The sequence below is a fragment of the Lissotriton vulgaris genome, chromosome 7 (genome assembly GCF_964263255.1).
Source record: "Lissotriton vulgaris chromosome 7, aLisVul1.2, whole genome shotgun sequence".
Classification (NCBI taxonomy): Eukaryota; Metazoa; Chordata; class Amphibia; order Caudata; family Salamandridae; genus Lissotriton; species Lissotriton vulgaris.
This window is the reverse complement of record NC_141695.1, coordinates 222,741,837-222,768,396: the sequence shown is the minus strand read 5'-3', so window position 1 is coordinate 222,768,396 and position 26,560 is coordinate 222,741,837. Positions and strand designations below refer to the sequence as shown.

Sequence of the window (26,560 nt, the reverse complement as noted above, 5' to 3'; positions counted from 1 at the left end):
TTCTCAGCAGAGGAGTTGAATTCGCAATAAATAAAACATGACTCGTGCACTGTGTCCTGGTCATTTCTTACTTGTTTATTACATCTTCTTTTAATTAATTTCTTTACCAGTTTGTCTGTTCTTTATTTTTAGGCTAGACGAGTATCTCTTGACTGTGAGAGATAACCATAAAAAGAGGTTTACGAAGTAGTAGTATTGAGAGGTGACAAAACCAGTGATTTCAAAACAAGGACTTTATTCACCCAAATGCGAACTAAAAATACAAACTACTTAACCTAGAAAGTTAAAAGCAAAAAGGCCCCAGATTCAAATGATAAACTTCAGCTATACATATAAATACATATAAATACTTTTTCTGTAGGATGTCCAGTGGCACTATAATGTGGGATGTACATTATTGCTATTTTTATTTTGTGTTTGTGACTTCACATGAGTGGGCACCAGTTTATGATTACTTTAAAGAGAATGTTAATGGTGGAACAACACAGAAGCACAGGCATGTTTAATGACCAAACCGTTAATCCGAAAAGGTGCTAGCTCAACTATGCTGACCATTGCCACAATAATATTTTTCACGCTTTTACAAGTAGGCCAAAGTATCCAAAAAACATAAACCAGGAAAGTTAAGGTGTATCAACTTGTTTTTGTCTTCTTTTAAAAAACACCAAGGTTAGGTGTTAGATTCAGGTTAGGAAGCCAGCAAGCAATGGATGTGTCTTGAGTAATATGCATCACCAAGGGTGGGCGCTAGATAGGATTGTTGACAACAACATCATTGGGATTCCAGCTCAGTCTATAGTGCACTTGGTTTTTAAAACATATGAAAGAGAGGTAAAAATAAAGGACCATAATATAAACCCATCCTGACTCACTGCTTACCAAATGTCCTACTTATTTACCCCGGACATGGTGGAAATTGAGAATTGCAGCATTTGTCTATTGAGTTATATCCAAGATCAAGCAATAGTGTTCCATGTTTCATTTGGAGACACTTCATTTAACAAGGGGGCAGCCCATGCACCAGAAGTGCAGTTGTGGTTAAGAGAAACCTGAGAGTAAAGAGATCACCTAATGTTGGTCAAGGTTAACACAGTTATTAACACAGTTATTTAATAAATAGCAGAGCAGTACTTGGAAAGTGTTATATAACTGTCAGAAATGGGGTGCCTAGTTGGCAGAGCAATGCCTCTAAAGTGTGGATTTCTTCAATGAAGGGTCTTTGAAGTGCACAGATGTCCTTTCATCCCACCCCTGTCCCTAGACTATCAGTAGGGTCTACTCGGCCGTTTGTGTTCAAACAATACACTGCCAATTCAGCTGTAAGTGCCGGCTCCCTCCTCACCTCCTGCCCTAGAAGGGTCTTAAAATTGCAGCAGAGTATTCACACACCTAACCGTCCTGTGTTTGTGGCTGTCTAGAGGGAACGCACAAAGTGTACCTGTCACCAAGCCCAGATGTGTATTGGAGTCAGGCAGCAGGCACACAGAGCAGTGAGTGACAGAGCAGAGAAATGACCAATTTTTAAATGTTGCATGTCTAGACCAGTAATGCTAAATTGTATTGTATTGTATTGTATATAGTTCCTATATAGCGCAACTGTCACCCTGCGGGTATCCTGGCGCTTTGGAAGAGAAAACTAGTCAGATGGAATTAACAGATTAGAAATCTGGATGATAGACGCCGGGATTTCAGACTTTGGCAAATAGCCACGTCTTTAGGCTCTTCCTGAAGCCTATCAAGGAGTCGGCTTGCCTAATGTTCTGGGGCAGCTCATTCCATAGTCGGGACGCTATTGTACAGAAGGCTCTGCCTCCCATCCTGGAACGTCTGACTCTGGTGGTGGCTTCCAGCCTTAGACTGGAGGAGCGCAGAGACCGAGTGGGCTTATACCATGTGAGTCTTTCCTGCAATGGAAGAGGACCCATGCTATGTAGCGCTCTATAAATAATACATAAGGATTTGAATGTGACTCTGTCTCTTATTGGCAACCAGTGTAGATCTCTCAACGCCATTGTGGAAGAAGAGCCACGAGGTCTGTTGAGTGCCAACTTGGCCGCGAACGACTGAACTCTCTGGAGCCTCTGCAAGATGTATAAAGGGGCACCCAGTAATCGAGTCAAGCCAAGATTACACTCCTTGCCACCACAGATCGGGTCTCTTCAGGTAAAAGAGGGAGAATCTGTCTGAGCGCTTTTAGCAGGCCAAAGCAGACACTAATTGTTTTATTAGTTTGGGATACCAGTTGATGGTTTTCGTCAAACAATACTCCCAGGTTCCACACGGTCTTAACTGGGATGCAGGGGTCGGCTGCCGGCGAGAGCCTGATCTCACAAGGAAGTTGCTGACTCAATTTGGCCGGCGAGCAGTTGACTACCTCCGTTTTCCCCTTGTTGAATTGGAGGGAATTTGCATTAAGCCAGCCAGAGACGTTTCCCATGCATCGCTGGAGAGTATCCATGGTCACCGCATGCTTCCCTTCCAGGGAGAACACCAACTGGGTTTCATCAGCATAGTTGATTAAATCGATCCTGTACGATTTTATAATGGGGATCAGGGGCTGCAGATATATATTAAAAAGGATTGGGCTGATCGACGAGCCCTGTGGCACTCCATGGTGGACCTGGGATTTAGGGGAAGCAAACGGAGCCAAAGTCACTACCTGTTGTCTGCCCAGCAGGTAGGATTGTAGCCATTGCTGGGCCTTACCTTTCACGCCCAGATTCTCTAATCTCCTTAGCAAAACTGCATGGCTAACCGTGTCAAATGCGGCTGACATATCCAGCAGTACTAGTACTGATGAATTGCCACTGTCGGCACGCATTCTCAAGGTGTCCAACATGGTTGCCAATGCAGTTTCTGTCCCATGGCCTGGACGGAATCCAAACTGGTCCTTATCCAGTAGGCAGTTATCTTCTAGATAGCTTGACAGAAACCTACTGACAGCCTTTTCCAAAATTTTTATGGGATATGGCAGAAGAGATATGGGCCTAAAGTGGGCCGGGATTGTTGGGTCCAGCGAGGGCTTCTTTAGTAGGGGGGTTACCACTGCCTGTTTCCATATATCAGGTACTACTTCTTCCTCCAGGGATTGGCGGTAGATCAAATGCAGCCAGGGGAAGAGTTCCGGGCCATGCTCCTTCCAGATCCTATGGGGAAGCGGATCTAGCAGGGACCCTGAGGATATACCAAGCGCCAGGCTGGTAAAGAGCTCCTCTGTAAGAGATGGAAAGCTCTCCATAGATGGTACTACCCGTGGTTCCTCCTCAACCGTCTGAGGTGATAAATCGTGGCTGCTAGCCTTACCCTGGGCAAGTCCCCCCACAATTTTAGTAATCTTTTCTTCAAAGAAGACGGCGATTTCGTCGCACAGTTTTTGAGTTGCAACCACCTCATTGCTCATGCAGGCCGGGTTAGAAAGGTCTCTTATGATGTTAAAGAGTGTTTTGGTACTATTAGGTGATTGGAGTATGGTAGTGGCATAGAAGAGCGACTTTGTTTTAGCAATGGCCCCTTTATATATAGCCTGCTCTATCTTTAGCAACCGTTTATCAGACTCTAAATACAGGGCCCGATTCACAGAATGAACTTAAGACTCAATCCTAAACTTACTACTGTTTTGGTATTCACAGATTGCACTTACTACTTTTGGTATTCACAGAATGAACTTACTACTTTTGGCATTCACAGAATGCACTTACTACTTTTGGTATTCACAGAATGAACTTACTCATTTCGGTATTCACAGAAGTTAGGACTCCTAACTTTAGGACTCCTAAATGCCTTCTGTGAATACCGAAAGTCTTAAAATTAGGATTTTTCTCAATTTAGTAGTAGTAAAGTTAGGACTCCTAACTTTAGGACTCCTAAATGCCTTCTGTGAATACCAAAAGTGCTAAAATTAGGATGTTTTTCAATTTAGTAGTAGTAAAGTTAGGACTCCTAACTTTAGGACTCCTAAATGCCTTCTGTGAATAACGAAAGTCCTAAAATTAGGATTTCTCTCAATTTAGTAGTAGTAAAGTTAGGACTCCTAACTTTAGGACTCCTAAATGCCTTCTGTGAATACCGAAAGTCTTAAAATTAGGATTTTTCTCAATTTAGTAGTAGTAAAGTTAGGACTCCTAACTTTAGGACTCCTAAATGCCTTCTGTGAATACCAAAAGTCCTAAAATTAGGATGTTTTTCAATTTAGTAGTAGTAAAGTTAGGACTCCTAACTTTAGGACTCCTAAATGCCTTCTGTGAATAACGAAAGTCCTAAAATTAGGATTTCTCTCAATTTAGTTGTAGTAAAGTTAGGACTCCTAAGTTTAGGACTCCTAAATGCCTTCTGTGAATAACGAAAGTCCTAAAATTAGGATTTCTCTCAATTTAGTAGTAGTAAAGTTAGAACTCCTAACTTTAGGACTCCTAAATGCCTTCTGTGAATACCAAAAGTCGTAAAATTACAATTTTTCTCAATTTAGTAGTAGTAAAGTTAGGACTACTAACTTTAGGACTCCTAAATGCCTTCTGTAAATACCGAAAGTCTTAAAATTAGGATTTTTCTCAATTTAGTAGTAGTAAAGTTAGGACTCCTAACTTTAGGACTCCTAAATGCCTTCTGTAAATACCGAAAGTCTTAAAATTAGGATTTTTCTCAATTTAGTAGTAGTAAAGTTAGGACTCCTAACTTTAGGACTCCTAAATGCCTTCTGTGAATACCGAAAGTCTTAAAATTAGGATTTTTCTCAATTTAGTAGTAGTAAAGTTAGGACTCCTAACTTTAGGACTCCTAAATGCCTTCTGTGAATACCAAAAGTCCTAAAATTACGATTTTTCTCAATTTAGTAGTAGTAAAGTTAGGACTACTAACTTTAGGACGCCTAAATGCCTTCTGTGAATACCGAAAGTCTTAAAATTAGAATTTTTCTCAATTTAGTAGTAGTAAAGTTAGGACTCCTAACTTTAGGACTCCTAAATGCCTTCTGTGAATACCAAAAGTCCTAAAATTAGGATGTTTTTCAATTTAGTAGTAGTAAAGTTAGGACTCCTAACTTTAGGACTCCTAAATGCCTTCTGTGAATAACGAAAGTCCTAAAATTAGGATTTCTCTCAATTTAGTTGTAGTAAAGTTAGGACTCCTAAGTTTAGGATAGTAAAGTTTTTGAGAAAAATCCTAATTTTAAGACTTTCGGTATTTACAGAAGGCATTTAGGAGTCCTAAAGTTAGTAGTCCTAACTTTACTATTACTAAATTGAGAAAAATCCTAATTTTACGACTTTTGGTATTCACAGAAGGCATTTAGGAGTCCTAAAGTTAGGAGTCCTAACTTTACTACTACTAAATTGAGAGAAATCCTAATTTTAGGACTTTCGGTATTCACAGAAGGCATTTAGGAGTCCTAAAGTCAGGAGTCCTAACTTTACTACTACTAAATTGAGAAAAATCCTAATTTTAAGACTTTCGGTATTCACAGAATGCATTTAGGAGTCCTAAAGTTAGGAGTCCTAACTTCTGTGAATACCGAAATGAGTAAGTTCATTCTGTGAATACCAAAAGTAGTAAGTGCAATCTGTGAATACCAAACCAGTAGTAAGTTTATGATTGAGTCTTAAGATCATTCTGTGAATCGGGCCCACAGTCTTCGCAACTTCCTTTCTGCCTGTCTGCACCGATTGCGCAGGCTTTTCAGCTCCTCGCTAAACCAAGGGGCTGAGGGTTTCCTTCTGTTCTTTATATTTTTCAGAGGAGCAATCTTATCCAGGGTGTCTATGATATGATTGCAGTAGACCTGATAGTTCCGGTCCACAGAGCCCCCGGGGTCAAAGAGAGTTTTACTGGTAAAAGTGGGATTTATTTTATTTATAGATAGTTTAGATCAGTCCCGTCGCTTGCGATAAGTTACAGGGCAGGTGTTTCCATTCCCTTGAATAGGTACAGTGATCTGAAAATGGATCAGGAAGTGGTCGTTCCAGCTTTGAGGTAAGGTATCAATCACCTTAGTCTCCGTCCGGTTTGCGAATACCAAATCCAGTGCATGTCCACCTGAGTGAGTTGGTTCCAGTATCAGCTGGTCTAGACCCCAGTTCCCACATATATGCTGTAAGTCCTTCAGGTGATTCCCTAGGGGCCCATTGTCCCATAGGTTAAAATCCCCTAGGAGCAGCAATCTAGAGTGGGTCAGCGCGAGGGCAGCGATAGTGTCATAGAGTGCTTGGTACTGTGTAGCCAGGCCTGGTGGCCTATAGCAGATCATGCCAGTAAGCATCCTTCCTTTAGGTGTTTGTAGGGAGAACCCCAGTAGTTCTATACCTACAACATCATCAACTTGTAGGGGGAAAGGTCCCACTTATCCTTGAATATCACCCCAACCCCTCCTCCTCTTCCCTGGGACCTGGGTTTGTGAAACATCTTATACCCGTCCGGGCAAGCAAGGCCCAGCTCTACCGAGGAGTTCACACTCGTCCATGTCTCCGTGATAAAAAGGACGTCTAAATCCATGTTTTCTAACATGTTTGCCACCTCCTGGTGGTGTTTAACCAGGGATCGGCTATTAATCAGCCCACACCCCAGTGTAACGGAGGGCTGTGGCCCATCTTTTTGAGGCCCACCCTTTATCCTCTCTCCTATACTCAGCAGGGACTCCCTGGAATACCTTAAGCCAGCAGCATTCTTAGCGCTGAGCTCGGCCGATACGCGGACGGGCGCAGACGGGCTTATCTCTGGCGCATCTCCGGCGCTTCGCTGTGCGCATTCGCTGTGCGCCTGCATTGGTCTGTTTAAATAGACAAGCAGTTGCAGGCAGGCCAACCACTAGAGCGCTAACAAAGATGGCGCAGTGGTAAACAGTTTTCCCCGAGTCCCGTGTCCCGCTAAAGCAGTGGAGTGCGTTTTAAGTGCTTTTATAGTGCGGGTGAGAGGGCGTAAGTTCTACCAGACGCAGAAGGTATTTTATATGAAAACAAACACAATACTCAATTTCCTCCTGTAAATTTTAAAATCCTGTCCCTAATGGTAACAGTACTATTTTAGCAACAACAAGATATTTGACATTAAAAATCTAGCGTAAAGCTCGTGCGAGCACAACTAGCACGCAGCGTTTCAGTCAGGGACTGTCACCTTCCAAGATGATCGCGCGCCGGCACTACCCTCCCTAAATAGACAGGCAGTTGCAGGCAGGCCAACCACTAGAGCGCTAACAAAGATGGCGCAGTGGTAAGTAGTTTTCCCCGAGTCCCAAATCCCGCTAAAGCAGCGGAGTGCGTTTTAAGTGCTTTTATAGTGCGGGTGAGAGGGCGTAAGTTCTACCAGACGCAGAAGGTATTTTATATTAAAACAACCACAATACTCAATTTCCTCCTGTAAATTTTAAAATCCTGTCCCTAATGGTAACAGTACTATTTTAGCAGCAACAAGATATTTGTCATTAAAAATCCAGCGTAAAGCTTGTGCGAGCACAACTAGCACTCAGCGTTTCAGTCAGGGACTGTCACCTTCCAAGAAGCCTAAAGCCAACTTTACCAGTAAAGAGGATTTATAATGAGGATTTATCATTACCATTCCAAATTTAAAAAACATGAATCATCCTTTCAAATCAGGAATTACAACTTAAAAGTGTATTGAGAAATTCTCAATGTAAACTACGAGAGAAGTAGACCTCACTCACGGTAGTGAAAAAAAATGAGTTGATTTTCACTCCAGGACATGGAAAACGTAAAAGCACATGTCATACCTTTTAGTTACACAGTGCACTGCCCTATGGGTCACCTATTGCCTACATTATAGGTGACTTATGTTTAATTGAAGGGGAGGTTTAGGCTTGGCAAAGGGTTTTTCATTGCCAATTCTAAGTGGAAGTAAACTGCACACAAAGGCCCTGCAGTGGCAGGCCTGAGATAGGTTTGAAAGGCTAGTTTTGTGGGTGGCACAATCAGTGCTGTAGGACCACTAGTGGCATTTAGCGTGCAGGCCCTTAGTGTATGGTATTCCACTCTACAAGGGACTTACAAGTAACTTAAATATGCCTGTTGTTTATATACCAATATTACCAAATTGAGGAAAGAAGCACATGCACTTTAGCCCTGCTTAGCAAAGGTAAGGTCCTCTGAGTTTTAAGGCCAGCAAAGATAATCAGTAGAAAGAGGAGGTAAGCAGGCAACCTGTTTAGGGCAAAACCACTCTAATGATAACCGGTCTAATAATAACATACATATATAAGTGTAGTTCTCAAGTCTAAATGAAGCATGCAAATGCCATGTTTCTCAGAGAAGCCTCTAGTACTTTTTGCTATGTATACCAGCAGTTATAAACTTTCCATCCGAAATAAATGGGTATTTCATCAGCACTGATTTAATTTACTGTACCCCAATGGAATGGCTTAGTATGTTAGTTAAAGCCAATCTGGCTGTATATAGTAGTAGCACTGTGTTGTTTTCCCATCAAACAGTTCTATTTAGCTCAAAGGTCACTATGCAGTGCTTTTGATGAGACATTACAACAGAAACAATTAATGATAAACACACACCATTAGCACTATTGCTTTTCTAAAATTACATTCCAGGATAGTGGTTAGAATACTACTTGGTGAACAATACTTATCATAAAACACTGAAAAAATGATAATATAAAATTGAATTTACCACTAGTGGGTCTTTCTGGCTCTTCAATGGCAGGCTGCTTTGGAAAACCGATAATCACAAGTCCAAAATGCATTCCAGGAGCTTCCACCACGTGGGTGGTAGGCTTGTTGCCAAAATCATATATTGCTATGGAGTATTGTGTTCCAGGGATTGGTTTCCACTCAATATAAGAAAGTGATTTTCCATCAAAGGTAATTAGAGGCACTGCGGATGTTTTTACTATGAGGATTGCCCGATTCTTTTCCAAAGTGGGGTTACTTGTAAATGTATACTTGGGGCGATATTCCGATTCGTCTGGAATGTTGAGCAAGAAGCTTTCATAAAACCTGGCTCCAATTTTCCCTGCTGTGCAGTAATATGTCACCTGGACCGGTTGATTGGCTGTGATGAAGATAGTGGTGAATTCTGGTATTCCAATCTGGATTACCTCTCCTGCCTTCAAAGTTTGACTTTGCTTGTGGTCTCCTACTTGAAACTGTATATTAGTAGGCTTGGACGCGACAACAAACACCATGTCAGTATTTCCCGTAATTGCCAATGAAGTGAAGTAGAAATTTTGCCCCCATTGGGTGACGGGATACAGAGGGGTGGAGACTTGGTAGGATGGCGTGACTGACTCAGGACTGCTATAGCCACTGAGTACTGTAATGGGTTTTGTGGCAATGATTCGGGTGCCTGACAAATTGTCTTTGCTTTTCAAGCGGATTACCTCAAAACGTTTGAGGGAGACAGCAATTTTACGTCCAGGTTTGTAAGTTTGGCCTTCAAAAACCACAGCTACAGTCGGGTAGATGTCAACACGGTTTGGATTTTGGAAGTTGCCAATTGAAAATTCTTTGTCATCATCGCCTGATTTCCCAGGAGGTGTCAGCACATAATACTCAACTCCTTGTTGTTGCAGAGGAACAGGTTTAATGGTCTCAACACGGGAGCCTATGTAGATGAGAACTGTGAGTGATATTAAACTTTCCGATGTAATGATGAATGGGGCAGTATGTTTCAGCAGCATCCCAGGAGGAATATTGATTGCAATGGTGGTTGTCTGCCCCTTTTGTAGGGTCACCTCTTTCTTTAAATTGGCAGGTTCATAGATGATGGTGACAGTGGTTGGCTCTTGGGCCGTGATTTGGAACTCAAACTTCACTGGATTCTTCTCATCATGGATTGTTGGGGTGGGAATAACAAAGTCCTTCCCCACAGGGGTTGGCGACTTTTCACCTAGAAAAAAAAAATCACATCATCACTAGCCTATCCATCTGAATTGTAAACTATATAGAGTATGATTTATCAGGAAAATTATTAAGAAAAACAAAAAAGTGCTGGATTGAATGAGTGATGAAAACTCAGTACCCTCTAATTACTCTGGGCTGCACTTGAGTCTAAAGTTATTTTCCTCACTGTGTACTGAAGACTGATACCAACCATAGAATATCTGTCTTGGCATTTGCCAATAATGGCATTCCATGCCCTCATTTAATTTTTCCATCATGTTTTTCATGTTTAGCATAGAATGACTTTGCATTTTATTTCGGGACCTTTCAATACGAGCTGTATGTGTGAAGCAGTATTATTGTAAGAAACCAACTGCACTGCTTAGGGATACATTCATTGTAGCACAACCTATATCCTCGAAATTCCAACCCTTGCTGAAATGATGCATCCTAGTTCTCAGCAGAGGAGTTGAATTTGCAATAAATAAAACATGACTCGTGCACTGTGTCCTGGTCATTTCTTACTTGTTTATTACATCTTCTTTTAATTAATTTCTTTACCAGTTTGTCTGTTCTTTATTTTTAGGCTAGACGAGTATCTCTTGACTGTGAGAGATAACCATAAAAAGAGGTTTACGAAGTAGTAGTATTGAGAGGTGACAAAACCAGTGATTTCAAAACAAGGACTTTATTCACCCAAATGCGAACTAAAAATACAAACTACTTAACCTGGAAAGTTAAAAGGAAAAAGGCCCCAGAATCAAATGATAAACTTCAGCTATATGTTAGTCTGTTACATACATATAAATACTTTTTCTGTATGATGTCCAGTGGCACTACAATGTGGGATGTACATTATTGCTATTTTGATTTTGTGTTTGTGACTTCACATGAGTGGGCACAAGTTTATGATTACTTTAATGAGAATGTTAATGGTGGAACAACACAGAAGCACAGGCATGTTTAATGACCAAACCGTTAATCCGAAAAGGTGGTAGCTCAACTATGCTGACCATTGCCACTATAATACTTTTCATGCTTTTACAAGTAGGCCAAACTATCAAAAAAACATAAAGCAGAAAAGTTAAGGTGTATCAACTTGTTTTTGTCTTCTTTTAAAACACACCAAGGTTAGGACTAATTAGATTCAGGTTAGGAAGCCAGCAAGCAATGGATATGTCTTGAGGAATATGCATCACCAAGGGTGGGCGCTAGATAGGATTGTTGACGACAACATCATTGGGATTCCAGCTCAGTCTATAGTGCACTTGGTTTTTAAAACATATGAAAGAGAGGTAAAAATAAATATAAACCCATCCTGACTCACTGCTTACCAAATGTCCTACTTATTTACCCCGGACATGGTGGAAATTGAGAATTGCAGCATTTGTCTATTGAGTTATATCCAAGATCAAGCAATAGTGTTCCATGTTTCATTTGGAGACACTTCATTTAACAAGGGGGCAGCCCATGCACCAGAAGTGCAGTTGTGGTTAAGAGAAACTTGAGAGTAAAGAGATCACCTAATGTTGGTCAAGGTTAACACAGTTATTAACACAGTTATTTAATAAATAGCAGAGCAGTACTTGGAAAGTGTTATATAACTGTCAGAAATGGGGTGCCTAGTTGGCAGAGCAATGCCTCTAAAGTGTGGATTTCTTCAATGAAGGGTCTTTGAAGTGCACAGATGTCCTTTCATCCCACCCCTGTCCCTAGACTATCAGTAGGGTCTACTCGGCCCTTTGTGTTCAAACAGTACACTGCCAATTCAGCTGTAAGTGCCGGCTCCCTCCTCACCTCCTGCCCTAGAAGGGTCTTAAAATTGCAGCAGAGTATTCAGACACACCTAACCGTCCTGTGTTTGTGGCTGTCTAGAGGGAACGCACAAAGTGTACCTGTCACCAAGCCCAGATGTGTATTGGAGTCAGGCAGCAGGCACACAGAGCAGTGAGTGACAGAGCAGAGAAATGACCAATTTTTAAATGTTGCATGTCTAGACCAGTAATGCTAAATTGTATTGTATTGTATTGTATATAGTTCCTATATAGCGCAACTGTCACCCTGCGGGTATCCTGGCGCTTTGGAAGAGAAAACTAGTCAGATGGAATTAACAGATTAGAAATCTGGATGATAGACGCCGGGATTTCAGACTTTGGCAAATAGCCACGTCTTTAGGCTCTTCCTGAAGCCTATCAAGGAGTCGGCTTGCCTAATGTTCTGGGGCAGCTCATTCCATAGTCGGGACGCTATTGTACAGAAGGCTCTGCCTCCCATCCTGGAACGTCTGACTCTGGTGGTGGCTTCCAGCCTTAGACTGGAGGAGCGCAGAGACCGAGTGGGCTTATACCATGTGAGTCTTTCCTGCAATGGAAGAGGACCCATGCTATGTAGCGCTCTATAAATAATACATAAGGATTTGAATGTGACTCTGTCTCTTATTGGCAACCAGTGTAGATCTCTCAATGCCATTGCGGAAGAAGAGCCACGAGGTCTGTTGAGTGCCAACTTGGCCGCGAACGACTGAACTCTCTGGAGCCTCTGCAAGATGTATAAAGGGGCACCCAGTAATCGAGTCAAGCCAAGATTACACACCTTGCCACCACAGATCGGGTCTCTTCAGGTAAAAGAGGGAGAATCTGTCTGAGCGCTTTTAGCAGGCCAAAGCAGACACTAATTGTTTTATTAGTTTGGGATACCAGTTGATGGTTTTCGTCAAACAATACTCCCAGGTTCCACACGGTCTTAACTGGGATGCAGGGGTCGGCTGCCGGCGAGAGCCTGATCTCACAAGGAAGTTGCTGACTCAATTTGGCCGGCGAGCAGTTGACTACCTCCGTTTTCCCCTTGTTGAATTGGAGGGAATTTGCATTAAGCCAGCCAGAGACGTTTCCCATGCATCGCTGGAGAGTATCCATGGTCACCGCATGCTTCCCTTCCAGGGAGAACACCAACTGGGTTTCATCAGCATAGTTGATTAAATCGATCCTGTACGATTTTATAATGGGGATCAGGGGCTGCAGATATATATTAAAAAGGATTGGGCTGATCGACGAGCCCTGTGGCACTCCATGGTGGACCTGGGATTTAGGGGAAGCAAACGGAGCCAAAGTCACTACCTGTTGTCTGCCCAGCAGGTAGGATTGTAGCCATTGCTGGGCCTTACCTTTCACGCCCAGATTCTCTAACCTCCTTAGCAAAACTGCATGGCTAACCGTGTCAAATGCGGCTGACATATCCAGCAGTACTAGTACTGATGAATTGCCACTGTCGGCACGCATTCTCAAGGTGTCCAACATGGTTGCCAATGCAGTTTCTGTCCCATGGCCTGGACGGAATCCAAACTGGTCCTTATCCAGTAGGCAGTTATCTTCTAGATAGCTTGACAGAGACCTACTGACAGCCTTTTCCAAAATTTTTATGGGATATGGCAGAAGAGATATGGGCCTAAAGTGGGCCGGGATTGTTGGGTCCAGCGAGGGCTTCTTTAGTAGGGGGGTTACCACTGCCTGTTTCCATATATCAGGTACTACTTCTTACTCCAGGGATTGGCGGTAGATCAAATGCAGCCAGGGGAAGAGTTCCGGGCCATGCTCCTTCCAGATCCTATGGGGAAGCGGATCTAGCAGGGACCCTGAGGATATACCAAGCGCCAGGCTGGTAAAGAGCTCCTCTGTAAGAGATGGAAAGCTCTCCATAGATGGTACTACCCGTGGTTCCTCCTCAACCGTCTGAGGTGATAAATCGTGGCTGCTAGCCTTACCCTGGGCAAGTCCCCCCACAATTTTAGCAATCTTTTCTTCAAAGAAGACGGCGATTTCGTCGCACAGTTTTTGAGTTGCAACCACCTCATTGCTCATGCAGGCCGGGTTAGACAGGTCTCTTATGATGTTAAAGAGTGTTTTGGTACTATTAGGTGATTGGAGTATGGTAGTGGCATAGAAGAGCGACTTTGTTTTAGCAATGGCCCCTTTATATATAGCCTGCTCTATCTTTAGCAACCGTTTATCAGACTCTAAATACAGGGCCCGATTCACAGAATGAACTTAAGACTCAATCCTAAACTTACTACTGTTTTGGTATTCACAGATTGCACTTACTACTTTTGGTATTCACAGAATGAACTTACTACTTTTGGCATTCACAGAATGCACTTACTACTTTTGGTATTCACAGAATGAACTTACTCATTTCGGTATTCACAGAAGTTAGGACTCCTAACTTTAGGACTCCTAAATGCCTTCTGTGAATACCGAAAGTCTTAAAATTAGGATTTTTCTCAATTTAGTAGTAGTAAAGTTAGGACTCCTAACTTTAGGACTCCTAAATGCCTTCTGTGAATACCAAAAGTCCTAAAATTAGGATGTTTTTCAATTTAGTAGTAGTAAAGTTAGGACTCCTAACTTTAGGACTCCTAAATGCCTTCTGTGAATAACGAAAGTCCTAAAATTAGGATTTCTCTCAATTTAGTAGTAGTAAAGTTAGGACTCCTAACTTTAGGACTCCTAAATGCCTTCTGTGAATAACGAAAGTCCTAAAATTAGGATTTCTCTCAATTTAGTAGTAGTAAAGTTAGAACTCCTAACTTTAGGACTCCTAAATGCCTTCTGTGAATACCAAAAGTCTTAAAATTAGGATTTTTCTCAATTTAGTAGTAGTAAAGTTAGGACTCCTAACTTTAGGACTCCTAAATGCCTTCTGTGAATACCGAAAGTCTTAAAATTAGGATTTTTCTCAATTTAGTAGTAGTAAAGTTAGGACTCCTAACTTTAGGACTCCTAAATGCCTTCTGTGAATACCAAAAGTCCTAAAATTACGATTTTTCTCAATTTAGTAGTAGTAAAGTTAGGACTACTAACTTTAGGACGCCTAAATGCCTTCTGTGAATACCGAAAGTCTTAAAATTAGGATTTTTCTCAATTTAGTAGTAGTAAAGTTTTTGAGAAAAATCCTAATTTTAAGACTTTCGGTATTTACAGAAGGCATTTAGGAGTCCTAAAGTTAGTAGTCCTAACTTTACTATTACTAAATTGAGAAAAATCCTAATTTTACGACTTTTGGTATTCACAGAAGGCATTTAGGAGTCCTAAAGTTAGGAGTCCTAACTTTACTACTACTAAATTGAGAGAAATCCTAATTTTAGGACTTTCGGTATTCACAGAAGGCATTTAGGAGTCCTAAAGTCAGGAGTCCTAACTTTACTACTACTAAATTGAGAAAAATCCTAATTTTAAGACTTTCGGTATTCACAGAATGCATTTAGGAGTCCTAAAGTTAGGAGTCCTAACTTCTGTGAATACCGAAATGAGTAAGTTCATTCTGTGAATACCAAAAGTAGTAAGTGCATTCTGTGAATGGCAAAAGTAGTAAGTTCATTCTGTGAATTCCAAAAGTAGTAAGTGCAATCTGTGAATACCAAACCAGTAGTAAGTTTATGATTGAGTCTTAAGATCATTCTGTGAATCGGGCCCACAGTCTTCGCAACTTCCTTTCTGCCTGTCTGCACCGATTGCGCAGGGTTTTCAGCTCCTCGCTAAACCAAGGGGCCGAGGGTTTCCTTCTGTTCTTTATATTTTTCAGAGGAGCAATCTTATCCAGGGTGTCTATGATATGATTGCAGTAGACCTGATAGTTCCGGTCCACAGAGCCCCCGGGGTCAAAGAGAGTTTTACTGGTAAAAGTGGGATTTATTTTATTTATAGATAGTTTAGATCAGTCCCGTCGCTTGCGATAAGTTACAGGGCAGGTGTTTCCATTCCCTTGAATAGGTACAGTGATCTGAAAATGGATCAGGAAGTGGTCGTTCCAGCTTTGAGGTAAGGTATCAATCACCTTAGTCTCCGTCCGGTTTGCGAATACCAAATCCAGTGCATGTCCACCTGAGTGAGTTGGTTCCAGTATCAGCTGGTCTAGACCCCAGTTCCCACATATATGCTGTAAGTCCTTCAGGTGATTCCCTAGGGGCCCATTGTCCCATAGGTTAAAATCCCCTAGGAGCAGCAATCTAGAGTGGGTCAGCGCGAGGGCAGCGATAGTGTCATAGAGTGCTTGGTACTGTGTAGCCAGGCCTGGTGGCCTATAGCAGATCATGCCAGTAAGCATCCTTCCTTTAGGTGTTTGTAGGGAGAACCCCAGTAGTTCTATACCTACAACATCATCAACTTGTAGGGAGAAAGGTCCCACTTATCCTTGAATATCACCCCAACCCCTCCTCCTCTTCCCTGGGACCTGGGTTTGTGAAACATCTTATACCCGTCCGGGCAAGCAAGGCCCAGCTCTACCGAGGAGTTCACACTCGTCCATGTCTCCGTGATAAAAAGGACGTCTAAATCCATGTTTTCTAACATGTTTGCCACCTCCTGGTGGTGTTTAACCAGGGATCGGCTATTAATCAGCCCACACCCCAGTGTAACGGAGGGCTGTGGCCCATCTTTTTGAGGCCCACCCTTTATCCTCTCTCCTATACTCAGCAGGGACTCCCTGGAATACCTTAAGCCAGCAGCATTCTTAGCGCTGAGCTCGGCCGATACGCGGACGGGCGCAGACGGGCTTATCTCTGGCGCATCTCCGGCGCTTCGCTGTGCGCATTCGCTGTGCGCCTGTATTGGTCTGTTTAAATAGACAAGCAGTTGCAGGCAGGCCAACCACTAGAGCGCTAACAAAGATGGCGCAGTGGTAAACAGTTTTCCCCGAGTCCTGTGTCCCGCTAAAGCAGTGGAGTGCGTTTTAAGTGCTTTTATAGTGCGGGTGAGAGGGCGTAAGTTCTACCAGACGCAGAAGGTATTTTATATGAAAACAAACACAATACTCAATTTCCTCCTGTAAATTTTAAAATCCTGTCCCTAATGGTAACAGTACTATTTTAGCAGCAACAAGATATTTGACATTAAAAATCTAGCGTAAAGCTCGTGCGAGCACAACTAGCACGCAGCGTTTCAGTCAGGGACTGTCACCTTCCAAGATGATCGCGCGCCGGCACTACCCTCCCTAAATAGACAGGCAGTTGCAGGCAGGCCAACCACTAGAGCGCTAACAAAGATGGCGCAGTGGTAAGTAGTTTTCCCCGAGTCCCAAATCCCACTAAAGCAGCGGAGTGCGTTTTAAGTGCTTTTATAGTGCGGGTGAGAGGGCGTAAGTTCTACCAGACGCAGAAGGTATTTTATATTAAAACAACCACAATACTCAATTTCCTCCTGTAAATTTTAAAATCCTGTCCCTAATGGTAACAGTACTATTTTAGCAGCAACAAGATATTTGTCATTAAAAATCCAGCGTAAAGCTTGTGCGAGCACAACTAGCACTCAGCGTTTCAGTCAGGGACTTTCACCTTCCAAGAAGCCTAAAGCCAACTTTACCAGTAAAGAGGATTTATAATGAGGATTTATCATTACCATTCCAAATTTATAAAACATGAATCATCCTTTCAAATCAGGAATTACAACTTAAAAGTGTATTGAGAAATTCTCAATGTAAACTACGAGAGAAGTAGACCTCACTCACGGTAGTGAAAAAAAATGAGTTGATTTTCACTCCAGGACATGGAAAACGTAAAAGCACATGTCATACCTTTTAGTTACACAGTGCACTGCCCTATGGGTCACCTATTGCCTACATTATAGGTGACTTATGTTTAATTGAAGGGGAGGTTTAGGCTTGGCAAAGGGTTTTTCATTGCCAATTCTAAGTGGAAGTAAACTGCACACAAAGGCCCTGCAGTGGCAGGCCTGAGATAGGTTTGAAAGGCTAGTTTTGTGGGTGGCACAATCAGTGCTGTAGGACCACTAGTGGCATTTAGCGTGCAGGCCCTTAGTGTATGGTATTCCACTCTACAAGGGACTTACAAGTAACTTAAATATGCCTGTTGTTTATATACCAATATTACCAAATTGAGGAAAGAAGCACATGCACTTTAGCCCTGCTCAGCAAAGGTAAGGTCCTCTGAGTTTTAAGGCCAGCAAAGATAATCAGTAGAAAGAGGAGGTAAGCAGGCAACCTGTTTAGGGCAAAACCACTCTAATGATAACCGGTCTAATAATAACATACATACATAAGTGTAGTTCTCAAGTCTAAATGAAGCATGCAAATGCCATGTTTCTCAGAGAAGCCTCTAGTACGTTTTGCTATGTATACCAGCAGTTATAAACTTTCCATCCGAAACAAATGGGTATTTCATCAGCACTGATTTAATTTACTGTACCCCAATGGAATGGCTTAGTATGTTAGTTAAAGCCTATCTGGCTGTATATAGTAGTAGCACTGTGTTGTTTTCCCATCAAACAGTTCTATTTAGCTCAAAGGTCACTATGCAGTGCTTTTGATGAGATATTACAACAGAAACAATTAATGATAAACACACACCATTAGCACTATTGCTTTTCTAAAATTACATTCCAGGATAGTGGTTAGAATACTACTTGGTGAACAATACTTATCATAAAACACTGAAAAAATGATAATATAAAATTGAATTTACCACTAGTGGGTCTTTCTGGCTCTTCAATGGCAGGCTGCTTTGGAAAACCGATAATCACAAGTCCAAAATGCATTCCAGGAGCTTCCACCACGTGGGTGGTAGGCTTGTTGCCAAAATCATATATTGCTATGGAGTATTGTGTTCCAGGGATTGGTTTCCACTCAATATTAGAAAGTGATTTTCCATCAAAGGTAATTAGAGGCACTGCGGATATTTTTACTATGAGGATTGCCCGATTCTTTTCCAAAGTGGGGTTACTTGTAAATGTATACTTGGGGCGATATTCCGATTCGTCTGGAATGTTGAGCAAGAAGCTTTCATAAAACCTGGCTCCAATTTTCCCTGCTGTGCAGTAATATGTCACCTGGACCGGTTGATTGGCTGTGATGAAGATAGTGGTGAATTCTGGTATTCCAATCTGGATTACCTCTCCTGCCTTCAAAGTTTGACTTTGCTTGTGGTCTCCTACTTGAAACTGTATATTAGTAGGCTTGGACGCGACAACAAACACCATGTCAGTATTTCCCGTAATTGCCAATGAAGTGAAGTAGAAATTTTGCCCCCATTGGGTGACGGGATATAGAGGGGTGGAGACTTGGTAGGATGGCGTGACTGACTCAGGACTGCTATAGCCACTGAGTACTGTAATGGGTTTTGTGGCAATGATTCGGGTGCCTGACAAATTGTCTTTGCTTTTCAAGCGGATTACCTCAAAACGTTTGAGGGAGACAGCAATTTTACGTCCAGGTTTGTAAGTTTGGCCTTCAAAAACCACAGCTACAGTCGGGTAGATGTCAACATTGTTTGGATTTTGGAAGTTGCCAATTGAAAATTCTTTATCATCATCGCCTGATTTCCCAGGAGGTGTCAGCACATAATACTCAACTCCTTGTTTTTGCAGAGGAACAGGTTTAATGGTCTCAACACGGGAGCCTACGTGGATAATAACTGTGAGTGATATTGAACTTTCCGATGTAATGATGAATGGGGCAGTATGTTTCAGCAGCATCCCAGGAGGAATATTGATTGTGATGGTGGTTGTCTGCCCCTTTTGTAGGGTCACCTCTTTCTTTAAATTGGCAGGTTCATAGATGATGGTGACAGTGGTTGGCTCTTGGGCCGTGATTTGGAACTCAAACTTCACTGGATTCTTCTCATCATGGATTGTTGGGGTGGGAATAACAAAGTCCTTCCCCACAGGGGTTGGCGACTTTTCACCTAGAAAAAAATAAATCACATCATCACTAGCCTATCCATCTCAATTGTAAAATATAGAGTATGATTTATCAGGAAAATTATTAAGAAAAACAAAAAAGTGCTGGATTGAATGAGTGATGAAAACTCAGTCCCCTCTAATTACTCTGGGCTGCACTTGAGTCCAAAGTTATTTTCCTCACTGTGTACTGAAGACTGATACCAACCATAGAATATCTGTCTTGGCATTTGCCAATAATGGCATTCCATGCCCTCATTTAATTTTTCCATCATGTTTTTCATGTTTAGCATAGAATGACTTTGCATTTTATTTCGGGACCTTTCAATACGAGCTGTATGTGTGAAGCAGTATTATTGTAAGAAACCAACTGCACTGCTTAGGGATACATTCATTGTAGCACAACCTATATCCTCGAAATTCCAACCCTTGCTGAAATGATGCATCCTAGTTCTCAGCAGAGGAGTTGAATTCGCAATAAATAAAACATGACTCGTGCACTGTGTCCTGGTCATTTCTTACTTGTTTATTACATCATCTTTTAATTAATTTCTTTACTAGTTTGTCTGTTCTTTATTTTTAGGCTTGACGAGTATCTCTTGACTGTGAGAGATAACCATAAAAAGAGGTTTACGAAGTAATAGTATTGAGAGGTGACAAAACCAGTGATTTCAAAACAAGGACTTTATTCACCCAAATGCAAACTAAAAATACGAACTACTTAACCTGGAAAGTTAAAAGGAAAAAGGCCCCAGAATCAAATGATAAACTTCAGCTATATGTTAGTCTGTTACATACATATAAATACTTTTTCTGTATGATGTCCAGTGGCACTACAATGTGGGATGTACATTATTGCTATTTTGATTTTGTGTTTGTGACTTCACATGAGTGGGCACAAGTTTATGATTACTTTAATGAGAATGTTAATGGTGCAACAACACAGAAGCACAGGCATGTTTAATGACCAAACCGTTAATCCGAAAAGGTGGTAGCTCAACTATGCTGACCATTGCCATTATAATACTTTTCATGCTTTTACAAGTAGGCCAAAGTATCCAAAAAACATAAAGCAGGAAAGTTAAGGTGTATCAACTTGTTTTTGTCTTCTTTTAAAACACACCAAGGTTAGGACTAATTAGATTCAGGTTAGGAAGCCAGCAAGCAATGGATATGTCTTGAGGAATATGCATCACCAAGGGTGGGCGCTAGATAGGATTGTTGACGACAACATCATTGGGATTCCAGCTCAGTCTATAGTGCACTTGGTTTTTAAAACATATGAAAGAGAGGTAAAAATAAAGGACCATAATAGAAACCCATCCTGACTCACTGTTTACCAAATGTTCTACTTATTTACACCGGACATGGTGGAAATTGAGAATTGCAGCATTTGTCTATTGAGTTATATCCAAGATCAAGCAATAGAGTTCCATGTTTCATTCGGAGACACTTCATTTAACAAGGGGGCAGCCCATGCACCAGAAGTGCAGTTGTGGTTAAGAGAAACCTGAGAGTAAAGAGATCACCTAATGTAGGTCAAGATTAACACAGTTATTAATACAGTTATTTAATAAATAGCAGAGCAGTACTTGGAAAGTGTTATATAACTGTCAGAAATGGGGTGCCTAGTTGGCAGAGCAATGCCTCTAAATTGTGGATTTTTTTCAATGAAGGGTCTTTGAAGTGCACAGATGTCCTTTCATCCCACCCCTGTCCCTAGACTATCAGTAGGGTCTACTCGGCCGTTTGTGTTCAAACAGTACACTGCTATTCAGCTGTAAGTGCCGGCTCCCTCCTCACCTCCTGCCCTAGAAGGGTCTTAAAATTGCAGCAGAGTATTCAGACACACCTAACCGTCCTGTGTTTGTGGCTGTCTAGAGGGAATGCACAAAGTGTAGCTGTCACCAAGCCCAGATGTGTATTGGAGTCAGGCAGCAGGCACACAGAGCAGTGAGAGGTCAGAGCAGAGAAATGACCAATTTTTAAATGTTGCATGTCTAAATCAGTAATGCTAAATTGTATTGTATTGTATTGTATATAGTTCCTATATAGCGCAACTGTCACCCTGCGGGTATCCTGGCGCTTTGGAAGAGAAAACTAGTCAGATGGAATTAACAGATTAGAAAGCTGGATGATAGACGCCGGGATTTCAGACTTTTGCAAATAGCCACGTCTTTAGGCTCTTCCTGAAGCCTATCAAGGAGTCAACTTGCCTAATGTTCTGGGGCAGCTCATTCCATAGTCTGGACGCTACTGTACAGAAGGCTCTGCCTCCCATCCTGGAACGTCTGACTCTGGTGGTGGCTGCCAGCCTTAGACTGGAGGAGCGCAGAGACCGAGTGGGCTTATACCATGTGAGTCTTTTCTGCAATGGAAGAGGACCCATGCTATGTAGCGCTCTATAAACAATACATAAGGATTTGAATGTGACTCTGTCTCTTATTGGCAACCAGTGTAGATCTCTTAACGCCATTGTGGAAGAAGAGCCACGAGGTCTGTTGAGTGCCAACTTGGCCGCGAACGACTGAACTCTCTGGAGCCTCTGCAAGATGTATAAAGGGGCACCCAGTAATCGAGTCTAGCCAAGATTACACTCCTTACCACCAGAGGTCGGGTCTCTTCAGGCAAAAGAGGGAGAATCTGTCTGAGCGCTTTTAGAAGGCCAAATCAGACACTAATTGCTTTATCAGTTTGCGATACCAGTTGAAGGTTTTCGTCAAACAATACTCCCAGGTTCCGCACGGTCTTAACTGGGATGCAGGGGTCGGCTCCCGGCGAGAGCCTGATCTCACAAGGTAGTTGCTGACTCAATTTGGCCGGCGAGCAGTAGACTACCTCAGTTTTCCCCTCGTTGAATTGGAGGGAATTTGCATTAAGCCAGCCAGAGACCTTTCCCATGCATCGCTGGAGAGTATCCATGGTCACCGCATGCTTCCCTTCCAGGGAGAACACCAACTGGGTGTCATCAGCATAGTTGATTAAATCGATCCGTGCGATTTTATAATGGGGATCAGGGGCTGCAGATATATATTAAAAAGGATCGGGCTGATTGACGAGCCCTGTGGCACTCCATGGTGGACCTGGGATTTAGGGGAAGCAAACGGAGCCAAAGTCACTACCTGTTGTCTGCCCAGCAGGTAGGATTGTAGCCATTGCTGGGCCTTACCTTTCACGCCCAGATTCCACAACCTCCTTAGCAAAACTGCATGGCTAATCGTGTCGAATGCGGTCGACATATCCAGCAGTACTAGTACTGATGAATTGCCACTGTCGGCACGCATTCTCAAGGTGTCCAACATGGTTGCCAATGCAGTTTCTGTCCCATGGCCTGGACGGAATCCAAACTGGTCCTTATCCAGTAGGAAGTTATCTTCTAGATAGCTTGACAGAGACCTACTGACAGCCTTTTCCAAAAATTTTATGGGATAGGGCAGAAGAGATATGGGCCTAAAGTGGGCCGGGATTGTTGGGTCCAGAGAGGGCTTCTTTAGTAGGGGGTTACCACTGCCTGTTTCCATATCTCAGGTACTACTCCTTCCTCCAGGGATTGGCGGCAGATCAAATGCAGCCAGGGGAAGAGTTCCGGGCCATGCTCCTTCCAGATCCTATGGGGAAGCGGATCTAGCGGGGACCCTGAGGATATACCAAGCGCCAGGCTGGTAAAGAGCTCCTCTGTAAGAAATGGAAAGCTCTCCATAGATGGTACTACCCGTGGTTCCTCCTCAACCGTCTGAGGTGATAAATCGTGGCTCCTAGCCTTACCCTGGGCAAGTCCCCCACAATTTTAGCAATCTTTTCTTCAAAGAAGACGGCGATTTTGTCGCACAGTTTTTGAGTTGCAACCACCTCATTGCTCATGCAGGCCGGGTTAGACAGGTCTCTTATGATGTTAAAGAGCGTTTTGGTGCTATTAGGTGATTGGAGTATGGTAGTGGCATAGAAGAGCGCCTTTGTTTTAGCAATGGCCCCTTTATATATAGCCTGCTCTATCTTTAGCAAGCGTTTATCAGACTCTAAATAGAGTCTTCGCCACTTCCTTTCTGCCTGTCTGCACCAATTGCGCAGGGTTTTCAGCTCCTCGCTAAACCAAGGGGCTGAGGGTTTTCCTCTGTTCTTTATATTTTTCAGAGGAGCAATCTTATCCAGGGTGTCTATGATATGATTGCAGTTGACCTGATAGTTCTGGTCCACAGAGCCCTCGAGGTCAAAGAGAGTTTTACTGGGTAAAGTGGGATTTATTTTATTTATAGATAGTTTAGATCAGTCCCGTCCCTTGCGATAGGTTACAGGGCAGGTGTTTCCATTCCCTTGAATAGGTACAGTGATCTGAAAATGGATCAGGAAGTGGTCGTTCCAGCTTTGAGGTAAGGTATCAATCACCTTAGTCTCCGTCCGGTTTGCGAATACCAAATCCAGTGCATGTCCACCTGAGTGAGTTGGTTCCAGTATCAGCTGGTCTAGACCCCAGTTCCCACATATATGCTGTAAGTCCTTCAGGTGATTCCCTAGGGGCCCATTGTCCCATAGGTTAAAATCCCCTAGGAGCAGCAATCTAGAGTGGGTCAGCGCGAGGGCGGCGATAGTGTCATAGAGTGCTTGGTACTGTGTATCCAGGCCTGGTGGCCTATAGCAGATCATGCCAGTAAGCATCCTTCCTTTAGGTGTTTGTAGGGAGAGGCCCAGTAGTTCTATCCCCACAACATCATCAACCTGTTGGGGGGAAAGGTCCCACTTATCCTTGAATATCACCCCAACACCTCCTCCTCTTCCCTGGGACCTGGGTTTGGGAAACATCTTATACCCGTCCGGGCAAGCAAGGCCCAGCTCCACCAAGGAGTTCACACTCGTCCATGTCTCCGTGATAAAAAGGACATCTAAATCCATGTTTTCTAACGGGTTTGCCACCTCCTGGTGGTGTTTTATTTTATTTATTTTATTTTATATGCTTATAAAGCGCTAGAATAGACCCCCGAAGGGGTATCTCCGCGCTGTAGCTGCAAAGGAAGTGGAGTATAATAGTGTGTCCGGTGGTGGAAAAGAGACAGTTCGTTACTGGGGAACTGGTAGGTTTTTAAGTTTTTCCGAAAAATCAGGTGGCTGGTGAGGGACCTTAGTTCCGGAGGCAATGAGTTCCAGAGTGTTGGTCCGGCATGAGCCAGCGCACGGCCACCTTGCCTGGTCTTCTTAACTCTGGGTACCTTCAGTAACTGTTGGTTACTGGAGCGCAAGGAGCGCCCAGGGGTGTAGGGCTGGAAAATGTCAGTCAGAAATTTAGGGCCCTCCCCTATCAAGCTCTTGTGCATAGTACATAGAGTTTTAAACTGGACTCGTTTCTTTACTGGGAGCCAGTGAAGTTTGGTCAGTAGGGGACAGGAGGGAGTCCTTGGTGGAGCATTCAGGACAATCCTTGCTGCTGTATTTTGGATTACCTGCAATTTCTTGAGTTGCTCCTCGTTTGCTCCAAGGAGCAAACCATTGCAGTAATCCACCCTACTGATAACAAGAGCCTGTACCAGCGTTTTCCTATAGTGGTCCGGTAGGTAGGGGAAGACTCGTCTTAACATCCCTATAGCTCGAAAGCAGGTACCGGCTACTTGATTAACATGATCTTTAAATGTAAGTTGCTGATCAAGTAACACTCCCAGGTGTGTTTAACCAGGGATCGGCTATTAATCAGCCCACACCCCAGGGTAACGGAGGGCTGTGGCCCATCTTTTTGAGGCCCACCCTTTATCCTCTCTCCTATACTCAGCAGGGATTCCCTGGAATACCTTAAGCCAGCAGCATTCTTAGCGCAGAGCGCATCCGATACGCGGACGGGCACAGACAGGCTTATCTCTGGTGCATCTCCGGCGATTCGCTGCGCGCATTCGCTGCGCGCATTCGCTGCGCGCCTGCATTTGTCTGTTTAAATAGACAGGCAGTTGCAGGCAGGCCAACCACTAGAGCGCTAACAAAGATGGCGCAGTGGTAAATAGTTTTCCCCGAGTCCCGCTAAAGCAGCGGAGTGCGTTTTAAGTGCTTTTATAGTGCGGGTCAGAGGGCGTAAGTTCTACCAGACGCAGAAGGTATTTTATATTAAAACAAACACAATACTCAATTTCCTCCTGTTAATTTTAAAATCCTGTCCCTAATGGTAACAATACTATTTTAGCAGCAACAAGATATTTGTCATTAAAAATCCGGCGTAAAGCTTGTGCGAGCACAACTAGCACGCAGCGTTTCAGTCAGGGACTGTCGCCTTCCAAGAAGCCTAAAGCCAACTTTACCAGTAAAGAGGATTTATAATGAGGATTTATCATTACCATTCCAAATTTATAAAACATGATTCATCCTTTCAAATCAGGAATTACAACTTAAAAGGCTCTTCAATGGCAGGCTGCTTTGGAAAACCAATAATCACAAGTCCAAAATGCATTCCAGGAGATTCCACCACGTGGGTGGTAGGCTTGTTGCCAAAATCATATATTGCTATGGAGTACTGAGTTCAAGGGATTGGTTCCCACTCAATATTAGAAAGTGATTCTCCATCAAAGGTAATTAGAGGCACTGCAGATGTTTTTACTATGAGGATTGCCCGATTCTTTTCCAAAGTGGGGTTACTTGTAAATCTATACTTGGGACCATATTCCGATTCGTCTGGAATGTGGAGCAAGAAGCTTTCATAAAACCTGGCTCCAATTTTCCCTGCTGTGCAGTAATATGTCACCTGGACCGGTTGATTGGCTGTGATGAAGATGAAATGAAATGAAATGAAATGAATGAGACTTATATAGCGCACGACTTACCCTGGGGCATCTCAGCGCTTGCTTAGGGAACCCGTCCTGGTATTCCCCTGTGAGATAACCCTGGCAGGGTATCCACAAGGTGAAAGCCAGGCATCCCAACGCGAGGGGCCGTTGTGGAGATTAAGCAAGCTATTGCCCAGAGTCGCAGAGTGTGAACCCGTGAGTTGAGAAGGCACCGGAGCGAGAATTATCGAGTCCGTGGAATTTTGAGCCCAAGACCCGCCGAGGCGGGGAATTGAACCCTGGTCCCGGGC

At 43.0% G+C, this 26,560-nt stretch overlaps 1 protein-coding gene across 1 annotated transcript in view; it reads right to left on the bottom strand.

Moving 5' to 3' along the window:
• The window catches only part of LOC147701255 (uncharacterized), a 282,557-nt gene that overhangs the window by 34,993 nt on the left and 221,004 nt on the right, over window positions 1–26,560 (bottom strand). Inside the window, 5 exon segments of the mRNA XM_086929324.1 lie at window positions 8,622–9,839; window positions 18,303–19,520; window positions 22,685–22,922; window positions 23,281–23,737; window positions 26,022–26,244. Coding sequence (XP_086785450.1) covers window positions 8,622–9,839; window positions 18,303–19,520; window positions 22,685–22,922; window positions 23,281–23,737; window positions 26,022–26,244 — 3,354 coding nt within the window.